Below are 23,732 nucleotides of genomic sequence, written 5' to 3' on the forward strand. Positions count from 1 at the left end.
CTTGTGACCTTACAGCTCCCAACAGCCTACATCCACGTCCTCTCTGCAAGGTCAGCTTCAGTATCTGTGGCTCAGGGGGGACATCACCAGCCGAGGGCCAGAGCTTGGGAGGGCCTCTACTCAAGATGGGTCCAAAGAAAAAGGCCTCTAATTTGTGCCTTTAATTCCTGCACAGCTGATGCTTTTCTCCATTTCACTGAGCAAGAGTAAGGTTACCTGGTGTGATACATGTGCCTCAAGATGCTGCACATCCCTCCCCAGAAAATGCAGCATAGAGCTGATCCTCCTACATTTTATTAAACCAAAAATTACCACTTTACAGCTTCCCATCTGGTCCCAATAATGTCATTATATGTGACCCCACTGTGCCTCTGTCGAGAGCCTGACAGGCTCAAATGACTTAGACCCTCACCAGCAATTTCACCTCAAGGGACAAAGCACAGACAGCCAAGGCCGCACATCTCCTGGAGGTTCACCCACTTGTGTGAAGCTTCTGGATAGCTTCAGCCAAACCCCACGGGGTGGGGAGCAGCTCTGTGCATCTCGGGCTCACCCGCAGTCAGGTCACGCCTGTAATTTCCAGCACTCGATAAAGGATGCAGAGACCCAGCATTGCTGCTTTAAAAATAACTACAGCAGAAGCACAGTGATGGAGCAGCCACATGGCGAGGGCATCTCCATGCTGCTTTCCACTGCTGGCAAACACCACCTGTGGAGCAACCTCGCAGGCACCGTGGGTACACTACGTGAGGCAACGGTCCTGAACTAGTCAAAAACATTGTAGGAAGTACTTCTGACAATACACCGGTGACCTGAAAAGCCAAATTTTGTTCTTTTCAAACACATTTGTTTCAAGCAAAAAGCAGAGCCGATGCCTCACGGAGCACTCTGAGAGCATCCCACTCCTGCTCTGTCCCTACATGTCCATCTCATTCCTTGAGCATTTGGAAGTATGAAGCTACAGGTGTTGGGTGAAAAAAAAAAAAACCTAAAGTGCCCAGCCACCTACCAAGACCAACCCTCAGCTATTTCTTTGGGCCATGCCAGCCTGTCCCCAGCACATCAGGCTGTTCCCCTACCAGCTCCCCCCAGCCAGAGGACAGGGGGCTGCCCAGCGGGACCAGAGCAGACCCCTGCAGCTGGCCCCGTTCTGCTGCTGCCTCCCGAGGACAGCATTTCCTTTTCAACTCCTCTGCTGCATTCCTGGTTTTCCCAGGGAAGATGTAATTCACACCCCTTCGCCTCTTCCGCAGTGATTTAATGTCTTTTGAGCAAAAAGCAATTATCCTCATATCAACAGGACCCTAGCAAGGATGATAATGAGTTGGCTCTGACCCTGCAGCTAAGGAAGCGGCTGAAGCAAGTGGAGGACTCTAGTAATCAAAGGCCCGTCCCCAGCCTCTGATTGCAAAAAAAGAAATTAAAAAAAACTCCATGAAACTTTAATCATTGCTGTTCCCTACTCCATCCCTTCGTCTGAAATGCATGTTTTAGCACCAGGAGAAAGGGGACCAACACCAGCCCTAGGTCCCTCCCACTTTGCCACCTGGGTGCATTTTGGGTGTTGCTTGCAGGCTCACCCGCAGGACCCCACAGCAGGGAGCGGGCTCAGGGGGATTGGTCTCGTGCTCAAAAGCAGACACCGCAGCCCTGTTTTCCCAGGTTTGGGGGCTCAAGGAGAAGCACCCCCCCCATCAGGAGTCAAGCCCAGAAGGCAACAGGAAGGCAACCTGCCCTGCCCCAGGACTGGCACGCAGCGCGGGGTCGGGGGGGAAAGGTGTCCCCCATGCCCTGCCCTGCAAACAGAAAGAAAATAGGAAAAGGGAGGCAAAGACATGGACATGCAACAGGTCTTGGGCTTTTCAGGACTGGAGAGGCTCTCCAGGAGATGGCAGAGCCAGAAGTGGAGAGCACCCAATGCTACCAAACACTGGGGCAGTGGGCTGAGCTGCCCTTCCCCTCAAAAAAATAAATATATAGCCAAAGCAACCCAAAGAAGATGCTGGTTGGGTTTGAATAATCCAAAACTTGGTGCCCAGTTGCTGCTGGGATGCGGCACACAGGGTACCAGCACATCAGAGAGGCGGGCAGGATGCAAGGACTTTTCAGGAGAAAATATCATGAAACAATCCTTTAAAGAAGTTGTGACAAAGCCCCCATCTGGGATGAGGGGAAACAGCCTAAAAGCGAGGATTTCCACAGGCTTTCACCTGTTCTCAGCCACCACCTTTACTCACTGCATAACAAATTAAAGCTTAATCAGCTTCGAACACCAGTAACACTGACTGGATGCCTCCCTGGATATTAAACGTTTTTCTCACTACACTAACAAGCACATACCTGAGGCTTTACTAATCCCTAATTACTTGGCATGGCTATTTCCACATTAAAAACAAAAAACAAAAAACCAAACCTTAATACTTTAAAAAAAAAAAAGATAAACTTAATACTGTATTTCCCCCCCCCCCCCCCCATCTACAAAGACCTTGAAAGGACTCCACCTGCTTATTAAGGGGAATGACTTAAGAGAAAACAAGCCAATTAACACTCACTAACTAAAACCGCTCCTAAACCCTCTCCTTTTCCAGGTGACCGCTTGCCATCACCTTCCACCTGCCCCAAAAGTGGATGGCACGAAGATGCTGAACGTGAGGTTGCTCTGGGGGCTGCAGGGACCTGCTGCTCTCCGGCTCCTCTCCTCCCCCCTGGGAGCATCCCAGCTGCCAGGTTTAGGTTGGAAGAAGCGAGGCCAAAGGAAAGTCATCTTCCTCAGCCTGGACTGGGCGCAGAGCCCCTTCCCCTTTGAACTGTTGCCTCTGTGATTTTTCACAGCAGGGCTCCCAGCAGGAACTTATTAAAGCCAAACCAAAGCACGTATGCTTTAATAGTAATTAGGTCACCCTGGGTTGTGGGCTTAGCAGGCAAAACTATAATTATTTAGAAACATCAAGTTTAAATGCCAAAGAGTCTTAATGGAGCTGAGCTAATTAACCAATTTCAACTGAGTAACTGATTAGCTTAAAAAAAAAAAAATCAATGATCATAGACAACATTTTCTTTTAACAGGTTGTTTTCTTGCAGCAATTCTCAATTGCATAAAAGGAGACCAACAAACCCCGCTAACCTAATATTATTGTAATTAAATATTCAACAGAAAGCCTCTTCAATTATTCAAAAGACTGATAACACTTGTTTATAATTGGGGTGGTGGGAGAGGTTTCCAGAAGCAGGGATTTTGCACATCATCAGGCTCCGGTCGCAGATGCAAACCCACGTGGGCAGATGAGTTGCTGCATCGGCACACAGTGCCAGCTCCAGCATGGCTCCGGCCACCGCTCCCACGCCTCCTGCAGAAACCGAACCCAGGGCAGACAGATGCTTTCCAGCCCAGACATGAGAAAACAGACCATATGGTCCACACGCTTTCTGGATTTTTGTTATTAGACCAAAAATTCAGGGGACTAATGGCCAGTTTCCAGGTTTCACACCATTTTCCGATGGTAGCGTTATTCCCCCAGCAGTGAACTGGGAGGAAAAGCAGGCCCTGGTGTATCATTGTAATTCACTAAGCGGCATTACCGTAGGAAATTACAAATTAGCTTTTCAGCAAAGGATACAAGCATATTTAGATTAGCTATAGAGAAACTACAGAACCTTTCAGTACATTATCAAAGCTCTCATAGCTCTAACTTCCAGGGAAATGAAACAATAATAAATATTGAGCAGGGAAAGTTAATCTCCACTGAATGCGATTTAATAATTCAAAATTTATGAGAAAAATAAATAAAAGCACAGATCCTTTAGCTCCTACAAACACACATCCCGTTTTTCTCACCATTTCTCATGATGCGACTTTGTGGAAAATGGATGGTGATCATGGAAAAAAAAAAACAAACAAAAAATCGTCTGTGTCTGGGACTGACCACATTTACAGTACAGGAGGGAGCCCGTCCACGTCTGCCACTTACGCGGAAAGCCACAGAGCTGATTTGGGCAAGAGTTTCTCTCCAAGGGCTGTGTTGCCTCTACTTGTTACTGGGTGGTGTCTACATCAGCCCCGTGCCCGCTCCCTCCCCTGCACACTCCCAAGCAGCCTCTCAAGCTGCTTGCTCTTGGAAAGATTGTATTTTTAGCCCCTAGAAGCTGGGCTGTGCAATAACCAGCTCAGTTTCCCGGGGCCACCCAAGGTCCCAGCTGTCTCCTGATGCTGCTCTGACATCACTCCATCCCTTTCTGCACATTTCTGCTCCCACACCAACCTCCCAATGAGAGGGAAAGCGAGGAGGGATGCTGGGTGCTCAGCCAGCAGAAGCATCCTGCATTCCCAGGTGGACCACGATACATCTGAATATCGTCCAGATTCACGTTCATTTGCCATCCCCACCACCCAGCACCACTTTGCAAGATGGTCTCAGTCACCACTGAATTCAAATTCCCACCGCATATGTTATCTGCACCACTTCCATCACACCAGCTCCAGCAACCTCCGTAAGCAGCACACACTCTGGCTTCCTAACATTACAACCGAGGCTATGCCTTTCCAAATTGCTACCCAGAAAATATCCAAGCTTAACATTTGCCTTGTGCAAGTATTGATGCATGCTACGCTTGATAGCTTGAATGTTTGCAGAAAGAGAACAAGGTCAAATTGAAATGCGCTTTCAAATTCTAATGAATATTTGGGGAAAACATTCCCTCCCTCAACCCCAACTATTTACTCAGCCTCACTGTGCTGTTAAACAACTGCTTATACCGACATGTCTGTTCAGAGGGAACAGAGAGCTGCAGCACCCTTCAGGCAACAGCATACAAGTTTGAGGCTCCTGCATGAAGCCATTTCCATGCCAGGGCATGATGAGCTCGTACCCACAGCTGAAAGAGGTAAAAAAAATCATCCTCAAGCTGGCTGGATCTCAGACAGAGTGGTGCAGCACACACCACAGGCGTTATAAGAGCAGCACTCAGCGAGCCTCAGCCTTGCTCCGAGCATCTCTTCCATCAGCCTTATGCCACGGCACGCCTGCTGCACCAGGGACCAGTGCCTCCAAGACTTTGCTGACCTGATTAGCATTGAGTTACCTGTTACCCAAGGTACTGTTTTCCCCTTTTCACCAAATCTGAGTATTTCTTTAGCTTGCAGAACCCATCTCTGCTAGACACATCTATTATTCAGCACGGTGGCCTGGATCCAGAGCCAGATGAACGCATCGGGCTACTTCATCAAAAAACAGTATTTTCTTCTAATTTTTAAGGCCAGCGGAAGGTTTTTGCTCTGTCCTGTTGTGTCAGGAACTGCACCCGGGATGGGCAAGAGGCCACTTTGCAAACCCCCCTGGCAGCTCATGCCACAGCAGAGGGTGTCACTAAACACATGGAAGCACAGAGCAGCATCTCTCACACAGAGATGGTGAGCAGAAAGAGCAGAAAAATAAATGTATTTATCACAGACCTCACCTTCGCCACGCCTGCCTTTCACAGAGCTCCTTCAGGGCCCTTATTTGCATTAACTGCTCCAAGACCATCTTCAGCGTCAAATAAATACTAATAATGACAGCCCAACAGGCAGGCTTTCCATTTTCAGCGCTGCTTTTCAGATCTCTCCATCATCGCCAATGCTCATTTTCATCTCTAATAGGCTTCCTGAGCCAAGCCGCCAGAGCACTGTAAGTTATTCAACTTTCGGCTGCACTATTCAGGGAAAGTGAAATTCAAAGCTTTAATTAAAGTGAAAAATAAATCAAGACCTTCACCTTAAGGAAGGAGACTCACATGAAATTGAGATGCAGGTGAAGTCGCCCACAAGATGGGTTCAGCAGGGCTACTGCCGATTCAGGGACAGCTGTAACACTGCATCTCTGCCACAAGTTGAGCCACATATACGCATCCCAGGGACAAAACCCCCTTTTCAGGTTTTCCAGCACTTTGTCACACTGTGTGGCATGAGCCACCGAGGTCACCTGCAGCTTTGGGCCAGCTGGACTTTCGGAGACACTGGGACATTGCCTTTCCTTCACCTCCATCTCCAAGCCCAAAGCACAAGGGAAACGAGAAGGGAGGAGGAAGACTGAGGCAAGGCATGAGTCAGTGATACCAGCAATTAGTAAAAAAAAAAAAAAAAAAAACAAAACAAAAAAACTACACAGGCATCTGCAGTCTCAGGCCCCTTTTCCATGACTTGACAAAATGCTTTCCCTTCAGGCTGACAAGATCTGAGCTCACTCATCATGCCAGGAATAAGGTTTTTCCCCGTAGGGTTTGGTTTTTTTCCCCAGATAGTTTGTGCAAAAAAAGTAGAAGTAAAGGGATGGCTGGATACTAGCACTTACAAATTCCTGTGCAGGATACTGGCACTTGCAAATTCTCTCTTGAAAGACTTATTTCTAGCTTCTCCTTGAGAACTGCTCTGCTCCAGGTGAAGCAGCTGGGCCAAAGGTGGAAGCCCACGTGGTGATGGTGGTGGTGATGGGAAGAGCGGCGCGGCAGCCGCCAGCTCTCAGCCTGCTCAGCGCAGGCACCGCTCCGGCGCCTGGCGGAAGCGAAGGAAGCCCAAAGGATGCCTGCAACAGATGTGCGCATCCCGAGCCAAAACAGGAGGAGAGACTGTGCCCAGGGCAGGCAGCACGCAAGGAGCAGCAGCCAGGGACGTCGCTCTTGAACCAAACCCCCATCCCTGGTCCTCTTCTGGGCTGCGGTTCCAAAGGCCAGGCAGGCAAGCGGGTGGATAAGCACAGGAAGCAAAACTAAGCCAGATCCATCAGCCCCGAGCAGGGCTTTCCACCTCCCTCCCCGTGCTTTGCTTATCATAATGCTGCAAGCAGCAATACAGGATACAGAGAGAAAAATCAGGTTTTTAAAAGGGCAGGTGCAAGGCAGGGAGATGATGGATAGGTAAGCAGGTAGGCAGATGAAACAGTATATGTGGAAGAGCTGCACCAAAATGGACATCAGCCCCATCCGACCTACCAACACCTCCAACTCCGACAACTCCCGAGTTAAAACGCATAATGCCAGCCCATTACCACCCTCTCTATATGCTAAACGTGATTATATTTGGTTCAGCTAACACGAGAGAGAGCACGCGAGCAGCTCCTGAGTGATTGCAGGGTGTGGGAGAAACGGAGTATTTGTTCCTGTCATCCTCTCGCATCCCTCTTCCTCTTCACAAGCCACAAAAAAATAAAAAATTACTATAAACATCCAGGTGTCCAGCAGAAAATGGTCAGCTAAGCCACAGGACGCAGTAAAAACCAAGCAACCATAAGAAAACTCAGATAAGCGACTTTACTATCTCCAGGTTTGTGTGCCGCAGGCAATGAGTTAGCAAGGTTTTATGGAGGATAAAGAGAGATGTTTGCAGGCAGCCCCAGCCCTGACCCTGGCTGCATCCTCCTCCCCTCCAACCGGGTCCAGACCTCCAAATGTCTCCCCCCGCCATCCTGGAAAAAAGACTTTTTGTCTTGATGGCTGATTTGGGATGCAAGGAGTCATCCCTCTCTCAGCTGCTTCTGCAGCCCATGGCAGAGCTGGGCTCCAGCAGTGGCTTTGCCTTGCTGCCGGAGAGGGCTGCTGGCAAAACTGGTCTTGCAGCCGCTCCAGAGGGAAAGCCAGACCCCAAGGTAAATCAGGCTCTAGGAGACGCTTCAGCTTGGTTAGAGAAACCCACATTTCAATCTAGCAAATTCAACCTCTGCACCAGGAGGATCCATAAGATTTAAATAAGCTCCACAAAAAGGTGTTTTCTTTATATGACCATGCCAGGAGACTGTCGCCTTAACTCCAAATCAGATTCAATTGCTCTGCCTCAGAAATTCCCTGTCCAAAATTTTCCCTTAAATCTGAGATCTCTCCCAGGATACTACTTTACTATCCAAGTAATTTCCTCAGCAGAGTAGAAATAACATCGCTCTTCAACAGGTTCAGTCCCGAGCAGGGATGCTGGCTCTCCCAGCCAAGCACGTGCTCCCAGGGGTGGCTCGGGGCAAGCTGGGGAAGACCCTGTGTGACACACAGACACGACACCCAGGAGTGCTCTCAGACAGGGACTGAGCTGAGGTCTCCCAGCCAGCCGCGATTTCAGCAGTGCCTCAAGCAGCTGACACTGCAAACACCAGCTAGCGAACTGCCGCTAACGGGTCTTGCATTTTCATGTGCAGCTTCACGACTGAGCAAACACATGCCTGTTTGCATCATGCTTAGGAAAGGCATCGGCATTTCCACCTCAAGTTATTTCTACAGAGATGCAATGAGGGAGGAAGCCCAAGAAATAAGAAAAGCAAACGCCTGGGACAGCCAAAAGCCATTGGAAAGCAGACGCTGCAGCTAGTGGGCCTGCCCACCGCGATCCAGAGCAGGCACGCTTGTGAGCGGAGGGTGACTGTGGCCGACACTGCTCCCACCCCATCAGAGACCAACACGCAGCGTTTTGGCTCCTGAACTGACTCTGTGCTGCCCAGAGCTGAGCCGCCGGTCTCCAGTCGGCTCCGGCAGCTTCCAGTTCAGCAGCAACTGTGCTCACATCAGCTAAATCCCCTCAAGGAGGGGACAAGCCTCACACCAGCCGACAGCTCAGTCTGCCCACAAGACCCCGTGCATCATCTCTCCGCAACGACACATTTCTTGCTGCTAACAAGAGAGGGGCCGCACCACGTCCCCTGCTCACAGCCACCGCTCGAGCACTGGGCAACCCCTGCCACAAGCCCCTTCACCCATGTTGTACCGGGAAAAAAGGAGGCAGTGACAAACTAAAGGAAAAAAAAAAAATATATATATATATATATATATAAAAGCAATACTTCCAAAAGCCATGCTGGCCACAGAGTAGTGATGCACCACCAACACAAGCCTGGGGTGACCTGCTGGTCCTGCCAGGCCCACCGCCCAGAGACTGGCTCTCGGCTGCAGGCACCGTCCCGGTGCCCAGCGAGTCCCACAGCCACGCAGGGGACAGAGAAAAGACTTCAGCCCGACGGCATGCACCTTGCTGAAAGGACAGCCACGCACCACCTTGCTGAAAGGACAGCCACGCATCTGCCCCGTGGCTCCATCGACGAGCCAAGCGTCCCCTGGCCCAGTCCGACCCAAGGGAAGGAAACCCCCTGCCCGCACCTCCTGGTGCGTCCATCCTCCTCTTCCACAAAGCTCTCCTGAGCTCCCACGCTCGTTGGGAGGTACGGGAGGAGAAAGATGGCCAGAGGCGGTCCTCCGCACAGCCACGGCCCCTGGGGGTGTCCCCCCACCGCGACCCCGGGCAGGGCTCTGCCGGGGAGGGGACCCAGAGGAGCCGCCCGTCCCACGCAGATCCGGACGGGTTTCCCGAGAGCTGGAACCCCCGCCTGCCTCTTCCCGAGGCCACCCACGGCCCGTGGGCGAGCCCGGGGCTGCCAGCACCGCCTGCGGGCCGGTTCCCGCGGGCTGCGGGAGGATGGCTGGCACAACCGGCCGGTAACGTGGGGAGCTCCGCGCCCCCCGAAGCGACGGGCGCCGTGTCGGGAGCCAGCCCCGTGCCGGTTTGCAGCCCCCGGTACGCTGCGCGGCGGGGGAGCGGGTTCCTCGGCCCGTCCCCGGTTGCAGACGCCGCGGGTGGCGCTCCCAGCCCACGCGTGCCGCGGTGGGCGCAGGGACCGCGCGGCTCAGCATCCCACCGTCCTCCCCCGTTCCGGTCCCGCCTCACCTTCCACGGCGGCCGCGGCGGCGGCCAGGCAGAGCAGCACCACCAGATCCGCAGCCATCGCCTCCCCGGGCCCCGCGCGTCGCTGCTCCGCAGGCGTCAGCCCCTACCGGCGGGCGGCCGTGAGCGGGCATGGGGGTGCGTCCGCGGGCCGGGACGGGACGGGACGGAGCAGGGCGGGGCGGGCCGGGACGGGGCCGCGGGACGAGACCGCGCCGCCTCCCCGCGCCGCCCGGGTCACATCGCCGCCGCGAGTGGGGAGCGCGGCCACGCCGCCGCCGGCCCCCGCCGTCGCCCGGCCCCGCCCCCGCCGCCGCCCCGCCAATCCCCGCGACGCGCCCCGCCTCCGCCCCGCCCCCGCCCGCCGCGAGCTGCCGTCCGAAGGGGGACGGCGCCCCCTGGCGGCCCGCCGCCGCCCTCCCCCCACTTTTCCCCTCAGTGGCACCTCCGACGGGGCGGACCCCCAGCCCGCACCGCAGGGCCCCGAGGAGGGAGCGAGGGGGGCCGGGTGGCTCAGGCCGCCGCAGTCCAATTCCCCTCTTTTGGTCCCACAGAGGAAGCTGGACGGAACAGGCTGCCCCACATCGAGGCGGGCCCTCTGCCCCCCCCCCCCCACCCCCAAATATGGCTGCTCCCACCTCAGGCTCAGAACACAGCGTCCACACAAGTCAACGCGGGGGTATTTTCAGCCTCTTGCCTTCTCCCAGCACCCTCACCGTTTGCAGGGCATCACTCCAGGGCCCGAGGAGAGATGGGTACCTGGCAGCAGGGGAGCAGCAGGCTGCCCTCCCTGGGAGACACCAGGGTCCCCAGCCCTCAGCATCCCTCTGCCACCAGCCCTGTCACCGGCCCAAAGCTCCTGCCTCCGAGGCCACCCGCACCCAGGGTGATGCCCACGAGCCTTTGGCAGCATGGGACGTCAACCCTGCGCAGCCGGGAGCAATTTACCCCCGCGGCCTCTGAAAGGACCCCTCCAGAAGGAGACTCGCCCCATCCCTCCCATCGGACGCACCGCGCCAAGCCGGCTCTCCTTGCCCTTCCCAGGGCTTGGCATCCCCCTTAGCTCCTCTCCCCAACCCGGCAGCTGCTTCACCTGGCACAAAGCTGACCCCATCCCTCCCTCCTCCCGGCTTCGTGCATCCCAGCGCACACGGGAGGGGAAAAACAGTGAGGGCGAGGAAGGCAGTGAGGGCTCATTCAGGTCACGGTCGCCTGCCTGCAGGCAGGGCTCGTGTCTGCTACCACGGTGGGACCAGCAACCCCGCAGAGCACCAAGCACTGGGAAATCACGAACTTTTCAGTGAAAGAGTGGGCAAAAAGTAGTCAGCGGTGCCACAGGAACAAGAGTTTTCTTTTGCGGTTGTGCAAAATGTGTTTCAAGCAGCTCCTAGTCAGCTGCGCAAATAACAGAAAAAAATTGCCAAGAACCTTCTGGCTAAGTTTTAAGGAAATTTGCTTTCATCTTGACAACCTTCTTCATTTCCTTCCCATCAATATCTCAGCAATCCAGTTTACTCACTCAGAGGATCACAGAAAGAAAACTGTGAAGTAAATGTCAGTATTATTTGCATCTTTATCCAGTCTGCCACAAAAGCAACACCATGTTATTTATCTGATCTAGCACAACTCAGTAACAGCTCAAGTATAGAATATTCATGATGTGCAAAGCAAAAAAATGTTAATCATTTGAAAATACAAGAGGCGAAGAGCTGAGCCTGTGAGTTATCCAGAGAACTGCCTCAGTTGTGTTTTCTTTGTTCCCCAAATAATTGTTATCAACTGAAAAACTTGCATTCAGAAACTAACGTTTGACCAAAAAAAGCCTGACAATTTTTGTATAGGGAAAAAAAATAATATATCAATATTCTTCTGATTTCTTTTCAGCTGGCCAAAGAGTTGGCTGCGCTGGGTAAAAGCCAGCTGTGTTTGTTCAAAAAGCTTTCTATTCTGTCAGCCTTGCTCCGAGTCTCTGAACACCAATGCTTCACTTCTCCTGGAGGAAGCGCCTCAGAAAAAGCCTCTTCACCATGTTGCCGTCTGAAGGGCAGGCGCAGGAAGGCGGCAGCATCATGCCACAGGGCCACTCTTTCTTGCTCACCTGATGGGATCATGGTCACCAGCTGCCCCAGAGCAGTCACAGAGACCATATCCACCAACATCCCCTTGGAGGAAGCACCAAGGACATTAAAGGCAGCTGGGGTTTTGGCATATTTGGCTCTGTTTCCCCCTCTGGGCCAGCCGTCAGTGGGAGGCCCCTCCCACAGCACACTATTCATCACTAGATCCCCACCCCAGGACCAGGAGACCACCAGTGAGATGGGATCTAGCTTGCTTCTCCTCAGGACCTCACAACCCAGAGCTACCACTGGTTGCCAGCAGAGTAAAAGGCCCTGAACCTCAGGCAAAAAGAGCAGCACACCATGGCTCTCGGCCAGCACCCTCCAGAAGGCAAAACCACCCCTCCGTGCCACAAGTACACTCCAGACCTGCCCACCAGGCACCCGTGCAGGAAGAGCATGGGGCAAAGACCTACAAAGAGCACTAACAGCCTCCGGGAAGGCTTTCGGCAGCTCTGTGCCCAGTGAGCACGGCTGGTCCCTCTGTTCCCACAGCACACAGCCGGCAGCGCATTGAGATGGCGGCAGTCAGCTGCCAGAATTAGCTCTGTCTTAATTAACAGCTTTGCCTTTGTTCTCTGACGATGCTTCAGGCGATGCCAAACCCTTTCTGGAGGATGAAGATCTGGGATCCCAGCAAAAGGAGTTATCATATGCCACAGTACAAATCTCCTCAAAAAATCCCTTGAAACCACCTTCAGGATCAAAGGTGTCACAGCCTGTGACCGTCCCCGTCCTCCCGCACCACCCTGCTGCGAAGGGACCAGCTGAAGCACAAAGACGAATCCAACCCAGCTGTCCCTGTGCATGTGGTGGCAAAAATCATGCTGCAAAGGGTGCTCTGGAGGGGTCACCCCCAATCCTTTGAGCTGCAAAGCGGTAAGCCCAAGCCCTGGGAGCCTGACATCTCCTGCGACATTAGGTGCATCACCCAGAGGGTGACCAAGGCTCCTGTCCTGCACCAGAGCTACTGCCCAGCTCAGACCAGGGGGCTCACTAGGAAGGTGTCTTTGGTGGCAGGAGGTCCCTGGCAAGCCACTCACTAACATCGGAGCAGCTCAGAGCAGGCATAAATGTCAAACAAGCCTTCCTGTGCATCAGCCCCACAGAACAGAGGAGCTGGCAGAGGACATGGGAACTTCCCCTAGCCAGAATAAGTATTGACGCTAAAGCAGCCATGACGCTCCTGGTTTATTTTCTAAGCCGAGGCTGGGCCTGCGGGGAGGCCAGGAAGATTTCTGCACAGTGCAGAAGCCATCCTCAGCAGTGCTCTCACATCCCTAATTCTGCCAAGGCCGCACAGGCTGCACCCAGCAGCTTGCCTGTGCATTAATTGCAGAGAAAAAGCATGCAACTACAGCATCCTCCCAGAATTCAAAGCCTGAGGAGCTGATAAATCCCATTCCCCTGAAGGAAAAGCAGAGTCCTTCAATTTTCCAGCATTTCAAACTTGTCTCGTGTGCCACAGCATGCAAGCCAGGTGACATGGGTAAGCGCGGGCAATGCTGGTGAGCAGCATCCAGCCCCTGCAGCACTGCTTGTGTAGTCAAACCCCCTCCTGCAAGTCCAAATAAATGTAAAATGATGTAATAACATTAATTAGCACTAGTAAACACTCAGTGTATTCAGGGCACAACTCAGTCACTTGGCACAGTGCAGTCCAAACTGCTTACTGTACTCCCAGGAGAAATAACCTCAGGGAGACTTTTGGACTTAAGATACCATAGGGAAACTAAATGAAGGGAGAGAAGTTATTCTCCTTTTCAGGCATTCACAGAAAATTCAGGTATCTTATCAGAGCAGAAGTAGAAGCTGTAGGACGGACGACTCCTTTGTCATGTGAACAATTTGAGGACTAAATTGAAGCAAGACGTGAAGAAAAAGTAGGTGAGATGAAGGTTAATTTGGCAACCGGAGTGAGAACAGAGGGAGCTAGTGTATGGAAGAGTCTATTAATTCCCTGGGCAAAAGAGATGCAGTCAGAGCCAGGACTCAGAGTAACTCCCCACACAGTAGCAAAAGATAAATTGCAAGTTCTTCTTATGGAATATTCTGTTTATTAAGTACAGAAATAGGAGACAGTCAAGTGCCAAGTGCCTCAAGCCTCTCAGCGCCCGAGAACATATTAATCATTACACATGATTGAACAAAAGATGAGAGTGATATTAAGACAGGCTCTGGTGCGACGCCAGGCACCATATAATGCAATGGACCCGCAGCTTTCTCCACTCCGCACTGCCACCAGATACAGAGGCAGGGAAGGCACCTGCTCCTCTAGCCATGGATGGCAGGACAAACTTTCTCTGCAGGACAAGGTAAAAATCAGTGAGTTCTCTTCAGAGCAACAAAATTCACTTTGGTTTCATAGATGCTGCAAATTCTGCTTCACAGCTTTTCTCTTTAATTGGGTTTTTCAGGATGGTTGCAAGTCCCAATAGACATGCTGGCCTCAGGACAACACAAGCACAGATCAGGCATGTTACTTGCTCCCCATTTTCCTTTTGTCCAGTCTCTCCAGGTGGAAGGATCTCATTGTTCCCTTTGAAGGCAGAGGATTAACAAAGGCTAATGCAAAGGAGAAAAACAAAAACTCCTTGTCTGAGGAAGGATGACATTTTATCTGTTTCTAATCTGGGTTCAACTTTCATTTCTTTAGGACAAAAAAAATCTGAAGATTAAATCTTATGCCAAGGCAAGCTATAATAAGTGACAGAAACACTCCATCTCTGGGTCTCTGCTGCTCTGTGAAGTCAGAACATTCATGGTGAAGAAAGCGAAATACAGACAGACAAACACTTTCAATGGAGATTTAAAATAAAAGCTCTTCTCATGTTCCGAATGCAAAAGCTACAGAAAAATGTCTCTCCTCCAAGGAAATTTCATTATCTTGAAGCAAAATGCAATTTATCTTTGGAAGCGTTAAAAAAAGCAGGGAGGGGAACCTGCCACAAGAGTTTCATTTTATCACAGCATTTGGCTTGTTGCAGTCTGAGCTGTGTTCCTACTTCTGGAAGCAAACAAGAGATGCGAAGTTTTTAAGGTACAAGTCTATCCAAAGCAGCAAGGAGAAGGGAGAATAGTCCAGCCCATGCCCATATCTGCTTCTTCAGGGTCCCATTTGGTTATTTTTCTATTGAAATCACCCATTAGAGTCCAAAAAACTGGCTGTAGTGCCGGCCTTGGATCAGGTTCCCATCTCATGCACAGAAAAAGTTCCTATTTTTTCCTACTACCTCATGATTAATTTCCAGTTGTCACCTTGATCAATGGTCCCATGAACACTATCATAAGGGTAATATGAGGGGTTTTTTCCCTTTCCTATCACTCACAGGGTAATTACATGGATGATTGCACTCAAGGGCAAGAGCATGTGTCCTGCACCCTTGCACAGAGCACAACACACAAGCACACACACAGCACCTGGTACTGCTGGCTTCACCAGGGCAAAACAACATGATTTTTTTCCCCAGGTAAAGGGAACAAGACCAGGAATATTCAAACATACAAACCCACATCCTAGACACATACACAAGCAAGTGAATGTCACTGCAGGCACTGTAGCCTGCCTGCTGTATTTATCATCTATCTCACGATGGATGGGTGTGAAGGCCAGAAGGACCTGCTGCACCTCTCTAACCTGACTGCACAGACACTAAACCTCACCTGGCAAGTTTTGCCTTGATCATTTGACCATTTGCAAGAGAAACCTGTATCTGGACAGAGTCTTTACAAAGCTAACCCTTTGTATATCCCAGGTACACGTTTAAACTGCCCCAGCAGTACCCATGGGCTCCTCCAAACAGGGAAGACAGGCCCCACAGGGTGAGTTGACAACATTCAGGCTGCCCTTCCCGCAGCCCTGCCTGGGGGACCAGCTGCTGAGACCACAAGATGCCGCGGCCTGGCTTCTGTCATGCACAACCTCCTGCTCAGAAAGCCAGAGTCTATACTATCTTAACCGTGCTGGCGATCTGCACATCCCCAGCTCCACTTCGTGACAGCAATGAGGAGGGGAGGAAGACCTCATCTTGTTACTCTGACAGGCAGGAGAGGACACTTATCTTCAAGGAATGTGATAACTGCACAGTTCCCAGCTCCCATCCCTCCATGCTAGAGTTCACGATGCCCAGGTTCTTTACGCAGCCACATTCAAGCACAATTCTTAAGGCAAGTAGCTGGAAGAGAAATGATGCGAGTCTTCGTCAGGCTTGATTGGCAAGAGACATCAAGAACCCTGCAAGAGGGGATCTGAGGAAGTTTTGCATTTCAAACAGGGCAGGCAGGCAGAGGTTTACCCAGAGTAAAGAGGGAAGCAGCAAGGCTGCCGTTTCATCAGTTAACATCTGGCAGCTGCAAAGCTCAGAGATAATTCTGCCTCCGTCCTCCAGAGAGTTCAGATCCGGGAGGGGTGCCAGACACACAGCAACCAGGAGGGGATGAAATTCCTTCACAGAATCCAAAATAGGCAGTCAAACGTCACAATATTCTTCCTCCCTTTAAATAAGTGACTCTTTGATGCTCATTGAGCCTGTGGAATTTTTTTTTTCATCCAAGTGGAAGGGGGAGGAGAGCAGAGAGCAGATACAGGTGGGGGAAGGGGAAACACAGACAACAGCTTTTTTGACCAAAATCGCAGCTTTTTGATCACAACCTGCAAAGACTTTTGATCAAAGTCTGCAAAGAACGTTTTTAACTGTTACCTATATTTCCATTTTTAAAAAAGCCAACAGGAAAGTAAAATTGTTTCCATTTACAAATACCAACATTTGGTTACAGAAAACCAATAGAAAAATCTGTGTTTGGATAAAAAGAATGCTAGGCCTGCTCTGATCTTCCAGCCAAAACTTGAAACTTATTCAGGGGTAATTCTGAAAATTAACAAGCATGTGCTATAACATCACTTGCGACCGGATTATTTCATTGTGGGCAAAAGGATAATCTCCACCTGAGTAGCATCCCATGCTCCCTGCCTCTCTGCCAGCTTTGCACTCAAGATGACTGCAGCCCAGCCTGGGAAGGTGACGGTCTTCACCGGGAAGGGGTAATAGAGCAAGGCATTTTTTTTTCAATTACGGAGGAAATTGTCCTAATGAAGTCTGAACACATATGCTGCCTCTCTGCAGGCATTTCTCCTGTATCTGTCACGAGGTTCATCCCAGACCCCTTTCCAGGTTGCACATCCCTGGCTCAAGGGCACAAGCCCTGGGAAGAGGCAGCTCAGCAGCATTTACAGTGATTGTCAAGAAAAGCTCTGCGTCCGTGCACAGATTAGTGGGGAGGTCTGTCCCCACTGTCCTACAGTCTCAGCATACCCTGAGATCCCCAAGTCTGAGCAGCAGCTTCCAGATCCAGATATGGGTGGGCCTGTGCAGAGACACCTCAGACTGGAGAAGGGGCTCCTTGCTGGTACAAATTAGATGAGACACCCTGGGGAGCACCCGAGCAAGGAGAGCGCTCAGGGCTTCTTCCAGATCAGCTGTCTCCTCTCCCCAGTTATTCATCAGTAAGCAGCAGTGTTAGGCTGAGTCCAGACACCCCATTTTGCCGCTGTCCGTGCTGCACCCCGAGTCCCCTCTGGCCATGCAGGTGACCGAGGTTTTTCTCCCACCAACCTCTGGAGGTCAGCAACCAGCAGCACTGGGGCTCTGCATTAGCAGCTGCCATTGGGGGCGGGGCGGGGGGAGAAAAAAAAAAAAAACAAACGAAAAACAACCAAACACGACCCAGGAAAGCAATGCAATGCGAGGAAGGACCCAGTGGTCTGTGCACAAGATCCTCCCTCCATACCATAGGTGACCCCAAATATTTGCAGGGGCCAGGCACACATCCCCCCCTGCACTGCTTTCCTTTCCTTGCAGGCACACAGGAGTCCAGGACCTTCCTCATTAATAGGAAATGATTAATTTCTAAAGTCTGTTTTGCCCATTTAAAAGCCACAGGTCTCATGCCAATTTGTCCACATAAGTTCCATTTCTGGGAACAGAATGAATCCGCATTTCACTTTGCCAACCTCCAATGTCATTTTCTCATTTCGTATCTGAAGGACACTACAGCAAACCCCTTACAGCTAAATCATCACTGAATTTACAGAGGCTAGGAGTAGCTGGTAATGTAAAAAAAAAAACCCTCTTGGTAAATTTATTACATAGAATCTGACATCGCCCTGCATAAATCTCAGTGTTCCTGGTAAATACAAAGATTTCCAGTAAATGAAAGACACCAACAAGAGCGTAGGCAAGTGAACTGGAGGGTTACCTGGTATGGGGGAGAAGCAGGGCAGAGACTGCATCCACCTGTTAGAAACCCCCAGCAAAACCCACTGTGCAGAGCAGGAAAGGGAAACATCTCTCTCACCTGCTCCAGAAAGGTAAATACTGAAGGAGGAAGTGGGGAAAATCCTCCTGCTTTCCCTAGCCACACAGGGAAAGGCAGCAGCTCTGCCAGGACAAGGCTTACTTCTCCTCCCAGGGATACGTTTCCTTGGGCATCAGCAGGAAAGCCACCGACCAGCATACCTCAGAGCCACAGCTTGGCTGTGTGCTCGCTAGAAGATAAATATTAACCAAAAAGAAAGACTGCCCCCCAGATAGGGCTGTGACACAGCATGAGGGCTCCTGGCTGGGCTACAGCATGCTCTCTGCTAGCTGGAAACAAGTTTTCCTGCCCACTGGGAAAGAGTTTTCATTGCTGGTTTTCATCCACATCTCTAGGAAAGCAGGTCTTACTTTTGGGTGAGGGTCATTAATCTCATTATTTTTAGATGACATTCCTAGGTGTGTTCTCAAAGCTCTGGGCTCATGGCAGAAGCACAAACAAGAGGATGGGTCCATCATGCGCTGATACAAGATCACTCCCCAAAATGAGTGGAAGCAGATGAAAGGTAACAAGTCTGGGATTGGGGAGATCAAAGAGAAGAAATGGAGGACATCTGGCAGAGGACAGCGAATGGGTCCCTCCTCTCCCCATCAAGGGAGGGCTGTGACAGCCCAAAAGCTCACTGACAGTCAGCACAGGCTATGGGACATTGGGTCCAGCATGCTCACAGGTTCCTCTTTGTGAGCAAGCAGCTGCACTTACCTTCCACATCCAAAAAGGTCCCATACCACAGCCTCCAGGACAGCTCAGTAATGTAACTCAGTATCAGGGTGGTAAGGCATGGATGCTTAGGTCAAGCCACTACTCTGGCGGAAGGAACAAACAGCCTCTACTTTGCCATGGGGGGAAATAAGCGCTTTTCCCCTCCACAGCCTCTGCCACAGTACCAGGAGTTAGCCCCAGCCAGCAGCAGGCCTGCCCTGCTCACGCTTAGCACCGTCCCTCTCTGAAGCACCCAATATGGGACCTCAGTCTCTGCAGCAGCACACCAGCTCTTCCCTGGCCCGCACCATCTTTGCTGGGAAGCAACAAGGAAAACCTAATGTGGTACCTAAGGGGAGAGGGCAGGCATGATGGGTTTTCTCACCACCCCATCACTGCAAGGGATGCGATCAGAGCCATTAAGGCAAAGGCTCCTACTGTTCCCTTCAGGCATTTTTCATCCAGCAAAAGCCTCGTGTTATACAACGCCACAATGTTATCAGACACCCAGATCTCCCAAATCAAGGGCAGCTTCCGCAAACACTCACTCACTGCAGGTGCTTTGCTTCCGCACACAATCTCCATCACATCTCTAGAGGTGCTTTGCAACACTGTGCACCACAGCAGCTAACCAGAACCTCCTGTAGTGCACCTGGGTCCTTATTTATCTCATGACCACATCTCAGCTGAGACTCATTTCTTTCTAACAGGACTCCTCTGCAGCTGGGCTGGAGTGCCCAGCTGGGGTGCAGCACACAGACAGTGGGCTAAACCTCTCCCTATGAACCCACCTTCAGGTCTTCCTCACCAGGTGACAGCTCTCAGAGACTGCCAGCTGCAGAGGAGCTCCTGGGCTGTCCAAGCTGAGGAAGATGCTTCAAAAGCAGCAGGAAGGGAGATTGGGCTGGGCTGATAGGTCATGATATGCTCCCAACCCAAACTGCTCCACACTGTGAAGGTGGCCAGGCAGCTACAGGGCTGCCACCAGTACCTTTGCTGCTCCTATCCAACAGCATCTCCTTAAAACCCAGCAACTTGCACTCACCCACAGTATTGCTCCCGCTTTCTCTCCAGGAGCTTCAAGCATCTCCTGGTGATATCGTGCTATGCCCCCTTCTTCTCCCTGCCCTTTCATTTCTCTCATCAAAGTTCCTTTTCATCTCCCACCTCCTTGCTTTGGGGGTTATTGTTCGTATCTTAGCAGCCCGCAGAGCCAGGCTGCTGAGCAGGCAAGTGCTCTGCACCCAGTGCAGAGGTGGGGAGCGGGTGCCAACACGGTGCTCTCCCAGAGGGGAGGAAACGCTGGCATCAGGGCAGCTCAAAGCCCCCCTGAGCCTCACGAGCTCCTCGCAAAACCTGCAGAGTTGTAACTGTAACAGATTTACATGGCATGAGGTACTTTTCTGTGTCTATCAGACAAGCGCATACATAGAAAAAGGAAGACATATAGTAAAGTATGTTTTAGCACAGGCTCAAAACACAGCATTTAATCTGTGGGGAGTCTACACACCATGCTCAGGTCATGCCAGCACAGTGAAAAGCAGTGATCCTATACACTAAAGGAAGTAACAGGGACGAAGATCCCCCAGGCTGGACAGGCAGACACAGCCAGAGGCACAAAGGTTATCTCCAGATTACAGGTGTGATACTCCCACCATCAGGGTGTGGAGACAGTACAACACAAGAGCAAGACCCGGGAGAGGGAGACAAGAGAACAGCTGGAGCAAAGTGACACTTTTCAGCCTCTTTGGCAACAGCGAAATCATCCCTTCGTTTCAGATTAGCTGATTTCTGTGTCTGTTTTTTTTCAAAGGTCAGAACATCTGTGCAGGTTTGTCTGTGTGTGTGCGCATGTGTGTTTGAAGCAAAATACTGACTCCTTTCGAGGCTATTCAATGTTACATTTAGTTCATTCCTTTCAAGTCTCTCTAAATAATTTGGAAAAATCTTTAAAATCACTCACACTCAAAACCAAACTGTTCACTGAAACTTTTTTTTAACCCTTTCATTGTTCCTTGTGCGCAAGGGCATCGCCAGAAGCCCCCCAAACTAACGCCAGCCTTCCTCAGTCTTTGGCTGCCTGCTTCTGCCTTCTCAAGGAGAGAGGAGGCTTTCAGCATGCGTGGTGTTTTCTGCAGAGTCGAGTATGCTGAGGGCTGAGCCCAAGCCACCAGCAAAGCCCTGCTGTGCCATCCCAAGGGCAGTCCTCACTGCAGACAACCCACAACTGGAAAAAAAGATGAAGAACACAAGATGTGCTGGCTTGGAAGCACAAGAGGGGAGATGCTGTGCAGAGACATTTGTCTTTTCAGCTAGAAGTAAGTGTGCCCTGCGCTCAGCTCATAGCATGCCTACTTGCAGAGCGTGCCCAAGCCCCATCAGTGGTGTAAAACGTAGGCTTTGCCCCGCTTTGGCTGCTCCAGCCCACATGGCTGGCAGCTGGAGGCTGCAGCACGCAGGCTAGACTGAACTGGAGGAGCTGGGATGAAAATATGCTTTTTCCCCATTGGCACTGAATGTTGACATTTTGCCAGAATCCAAGCCCCCACAGTTGCTTGCAAATCATCCATCAATCACTATTCAAAAAGAAAAAACCCTTTGCTGTCCTTCACCACCAGCGAGCCAGGCCAATGTGTACCAGAGCATGGGGATGGACTCAATGCTGCTGCCTCAGGGCCAAGCAGCACCTCGAGGCTGATGCACACCAGCACTAACTGTACCTCCAATTTTACAGACTTCATAAATATATGAATAAAATAATCTACTTATTTCTTAAAAAAAAAAAATCAACAAGTTGAGAACCACAGTACAGCAGACAACCTTAGCTGTGAGCTGTTGATTTTTATATGATATATTATACCCAAATACGCCGATGCAATGAGTGGAACATACCAATTTGGGTAATTGGTGAGGGCCTGAGAGCATGCATGCACTGCTGATCTGGTTGCCTTAAAATGTATGTATATTTACAGTGCCAGCTTGTTTGCATTTCTGATGATCTGAAGCGCTGAGAAGGCAATCAGCTCCTCTAGTGCACGCAATCAGCTCTGCAGCGTTCTCTGCTCTGTTGTGGGTGAAGCTGCTAAGACTATAATTTTAAAGCTGACAAATGCCATTAAACTGTTAAATACAGCAGGGCAAGGCTGCTGCTGACACCAGGCACTGTAGCAGATGCTCCCTTCAGCCAGGAGGACACCCAGGCACCGTGGGGAGATGGAAGCAGTGAGACGCAATGCCAGGACCCAGGGCTGACCGACAGTCACGATGGGACCATACTAACACTTTGAGGCTGGTGTGGATTTAAGCCTGAGTGTTGGCTCAACTCTTCTCGCTGGATGTTAGCATTCCCATTCCTCCACCTAAAATCCACTTGAGTAATCAACTGTAAAACTAATGACTCGGGCCCCAAATCAGAAAAGTACTTGAGCACATGCTGAAGTCCCATTGAAAGAAATTAGACCTAAGCAGGCGATGTGCTCTGAGGGGAGGGGGCTTTACATAAAAAGTAGTGAGAAGGGGGTTCAAAATAGGTGTAATATTCGACGGAAGCAAACCATACCCACTCGAGACACCTCCAAGCACCCTGCTCAGCATTTGCAGGGACCCATCTGAAGCATGGGAAACATAAAGCCTTAGGCCTGGCTTTATTTTGTTGGCAGCCAAACCTGAATAGGCTTCAGAGGATAGTCCTGGGACTCCTAGGCTGCTCCCAGGTCCTGCACACCGCACGCCCATGCTGCAAGAGTACCTCCTGGGCTGCCCTGAGCCAGCAGTTGGGGAGGGGATGAAGAGCGCAGCATCCATGGTCACCCCAGAGAGGACCAGCATAACCAACATCTCTGCATGGTGCCACACTCAGGCATTGGGATCCCCCAGCTAGCTGCAGGCAGGCTCTGACCAGTGCCATTCCCTGCAATAAGATACACCACCGCTGAGAAACAGGGCAAGCAGGATTACAGCCCGGGGACCCCAAAGCGAGCCCCCTCCTCACCAGCAGCACTCCCCTGGCTTTTCCAAGGACAAGTGCCCAGGCAAGACTGAATCTGCACATTCCCCCAACCACACCACGGCCATGCTCGTGCTCCGATGAGCCCCCTCACACCTGCTTGCCAGCAGGTTTGCAGAAACCCAGCCTCTCACCACCCCCCCCAGCCACCTCCCAGTCACCCTCTGGAGTGACGGGAAGAGTAAAGATCAAGTTTCCCTGTCCACCAGAGAACAGGAATAGCATTTGCTCCTGCCAAGGACAACACCTCACTCTGGCAGGTTGCACAGGTAACCACCCAGTGCAGTTGAAATCTAGCTATAACTTGCCTTAAATACAGGATTTTACAGCCCCACATCGTGTTAACGCATATATTTTGATATGCATATATATTGATAACCAACCTGATCAAAGGAGACAGTTTCCCTGGAAGTTTTCCAGCATCTGGATATCTTTATTATGGTGAATTATTTAGGTCAAAGCCCTAACTTGTGTAAACTGGCACAGCTCTGCTGAAATCAATACCCCTACGCCAGCTTCTGCTATTTGATGAGGTGGCCCAGGATCTCTGTATTGGTTTTACTGTCTTCTGCCATCATCTGCCCAGTTCCCATTTCAGGGCCTCTTGCTGAAGTTTGGCTGCATAAAGAAATTCAACCGGGAGGCACATATTCAGGCTAAAACAAAGTGTAAATAGGGCTCAGAGAGAGAAGAAAAGAGAGCAGATATGCTGAAGCAGGCGGTGCTTTGCTGGAGCCACTTGGCGCTGAGCCTCGTGCCCAGCCCTCTGCTAGCCATGGAGTGAAATCCTGAGCACCCCCCAGCTCTCGGGACCCAGTTCAGCTCAGAGATACAGGATAGTGGGGAAGCTTTTAGAAGTGATAAT

General features: G+C 51.1%; 1 protein-coding gene across 1 annotated transcript in view; it reads right to left on the reverse strand.

Moving 5' to 3' along the window:
• EPHB1 (EPH receptor B1) overlaps positions 1-9,930 on the reverse strand; it is a 75,062-nt gene extending 65,132 nt beyond the window's left edge. The window contains exon 1 of the mRNA XM_049802658.1: positions 9,671-9,930. Within this exon, the coding sequence (XP_049658615.1) occupies positions 9,671-9,728 (58 nt within the window). The 5' untranslated portion in view covers positions 9,729-9,930. The remainder of the gene's footprint in view (positions 1-9,670) is intronic.
• Positions 9,931-23,732: the final 13,802 nt, after the last annotated feature.

Source organism: Accipiter gentilis, chromosome 6 (assembly GCF_929443795.1).
Source record: "Accipiter gentilis chromosome 6, bAccGen1.1, whole genome shotgun sequence".
Taxonomy (NCBI): Eukaryota; Metazoa; Chordata; class Aves; order Accipitriformes; family Accipitridae; genus Astur; species Astur gentilis.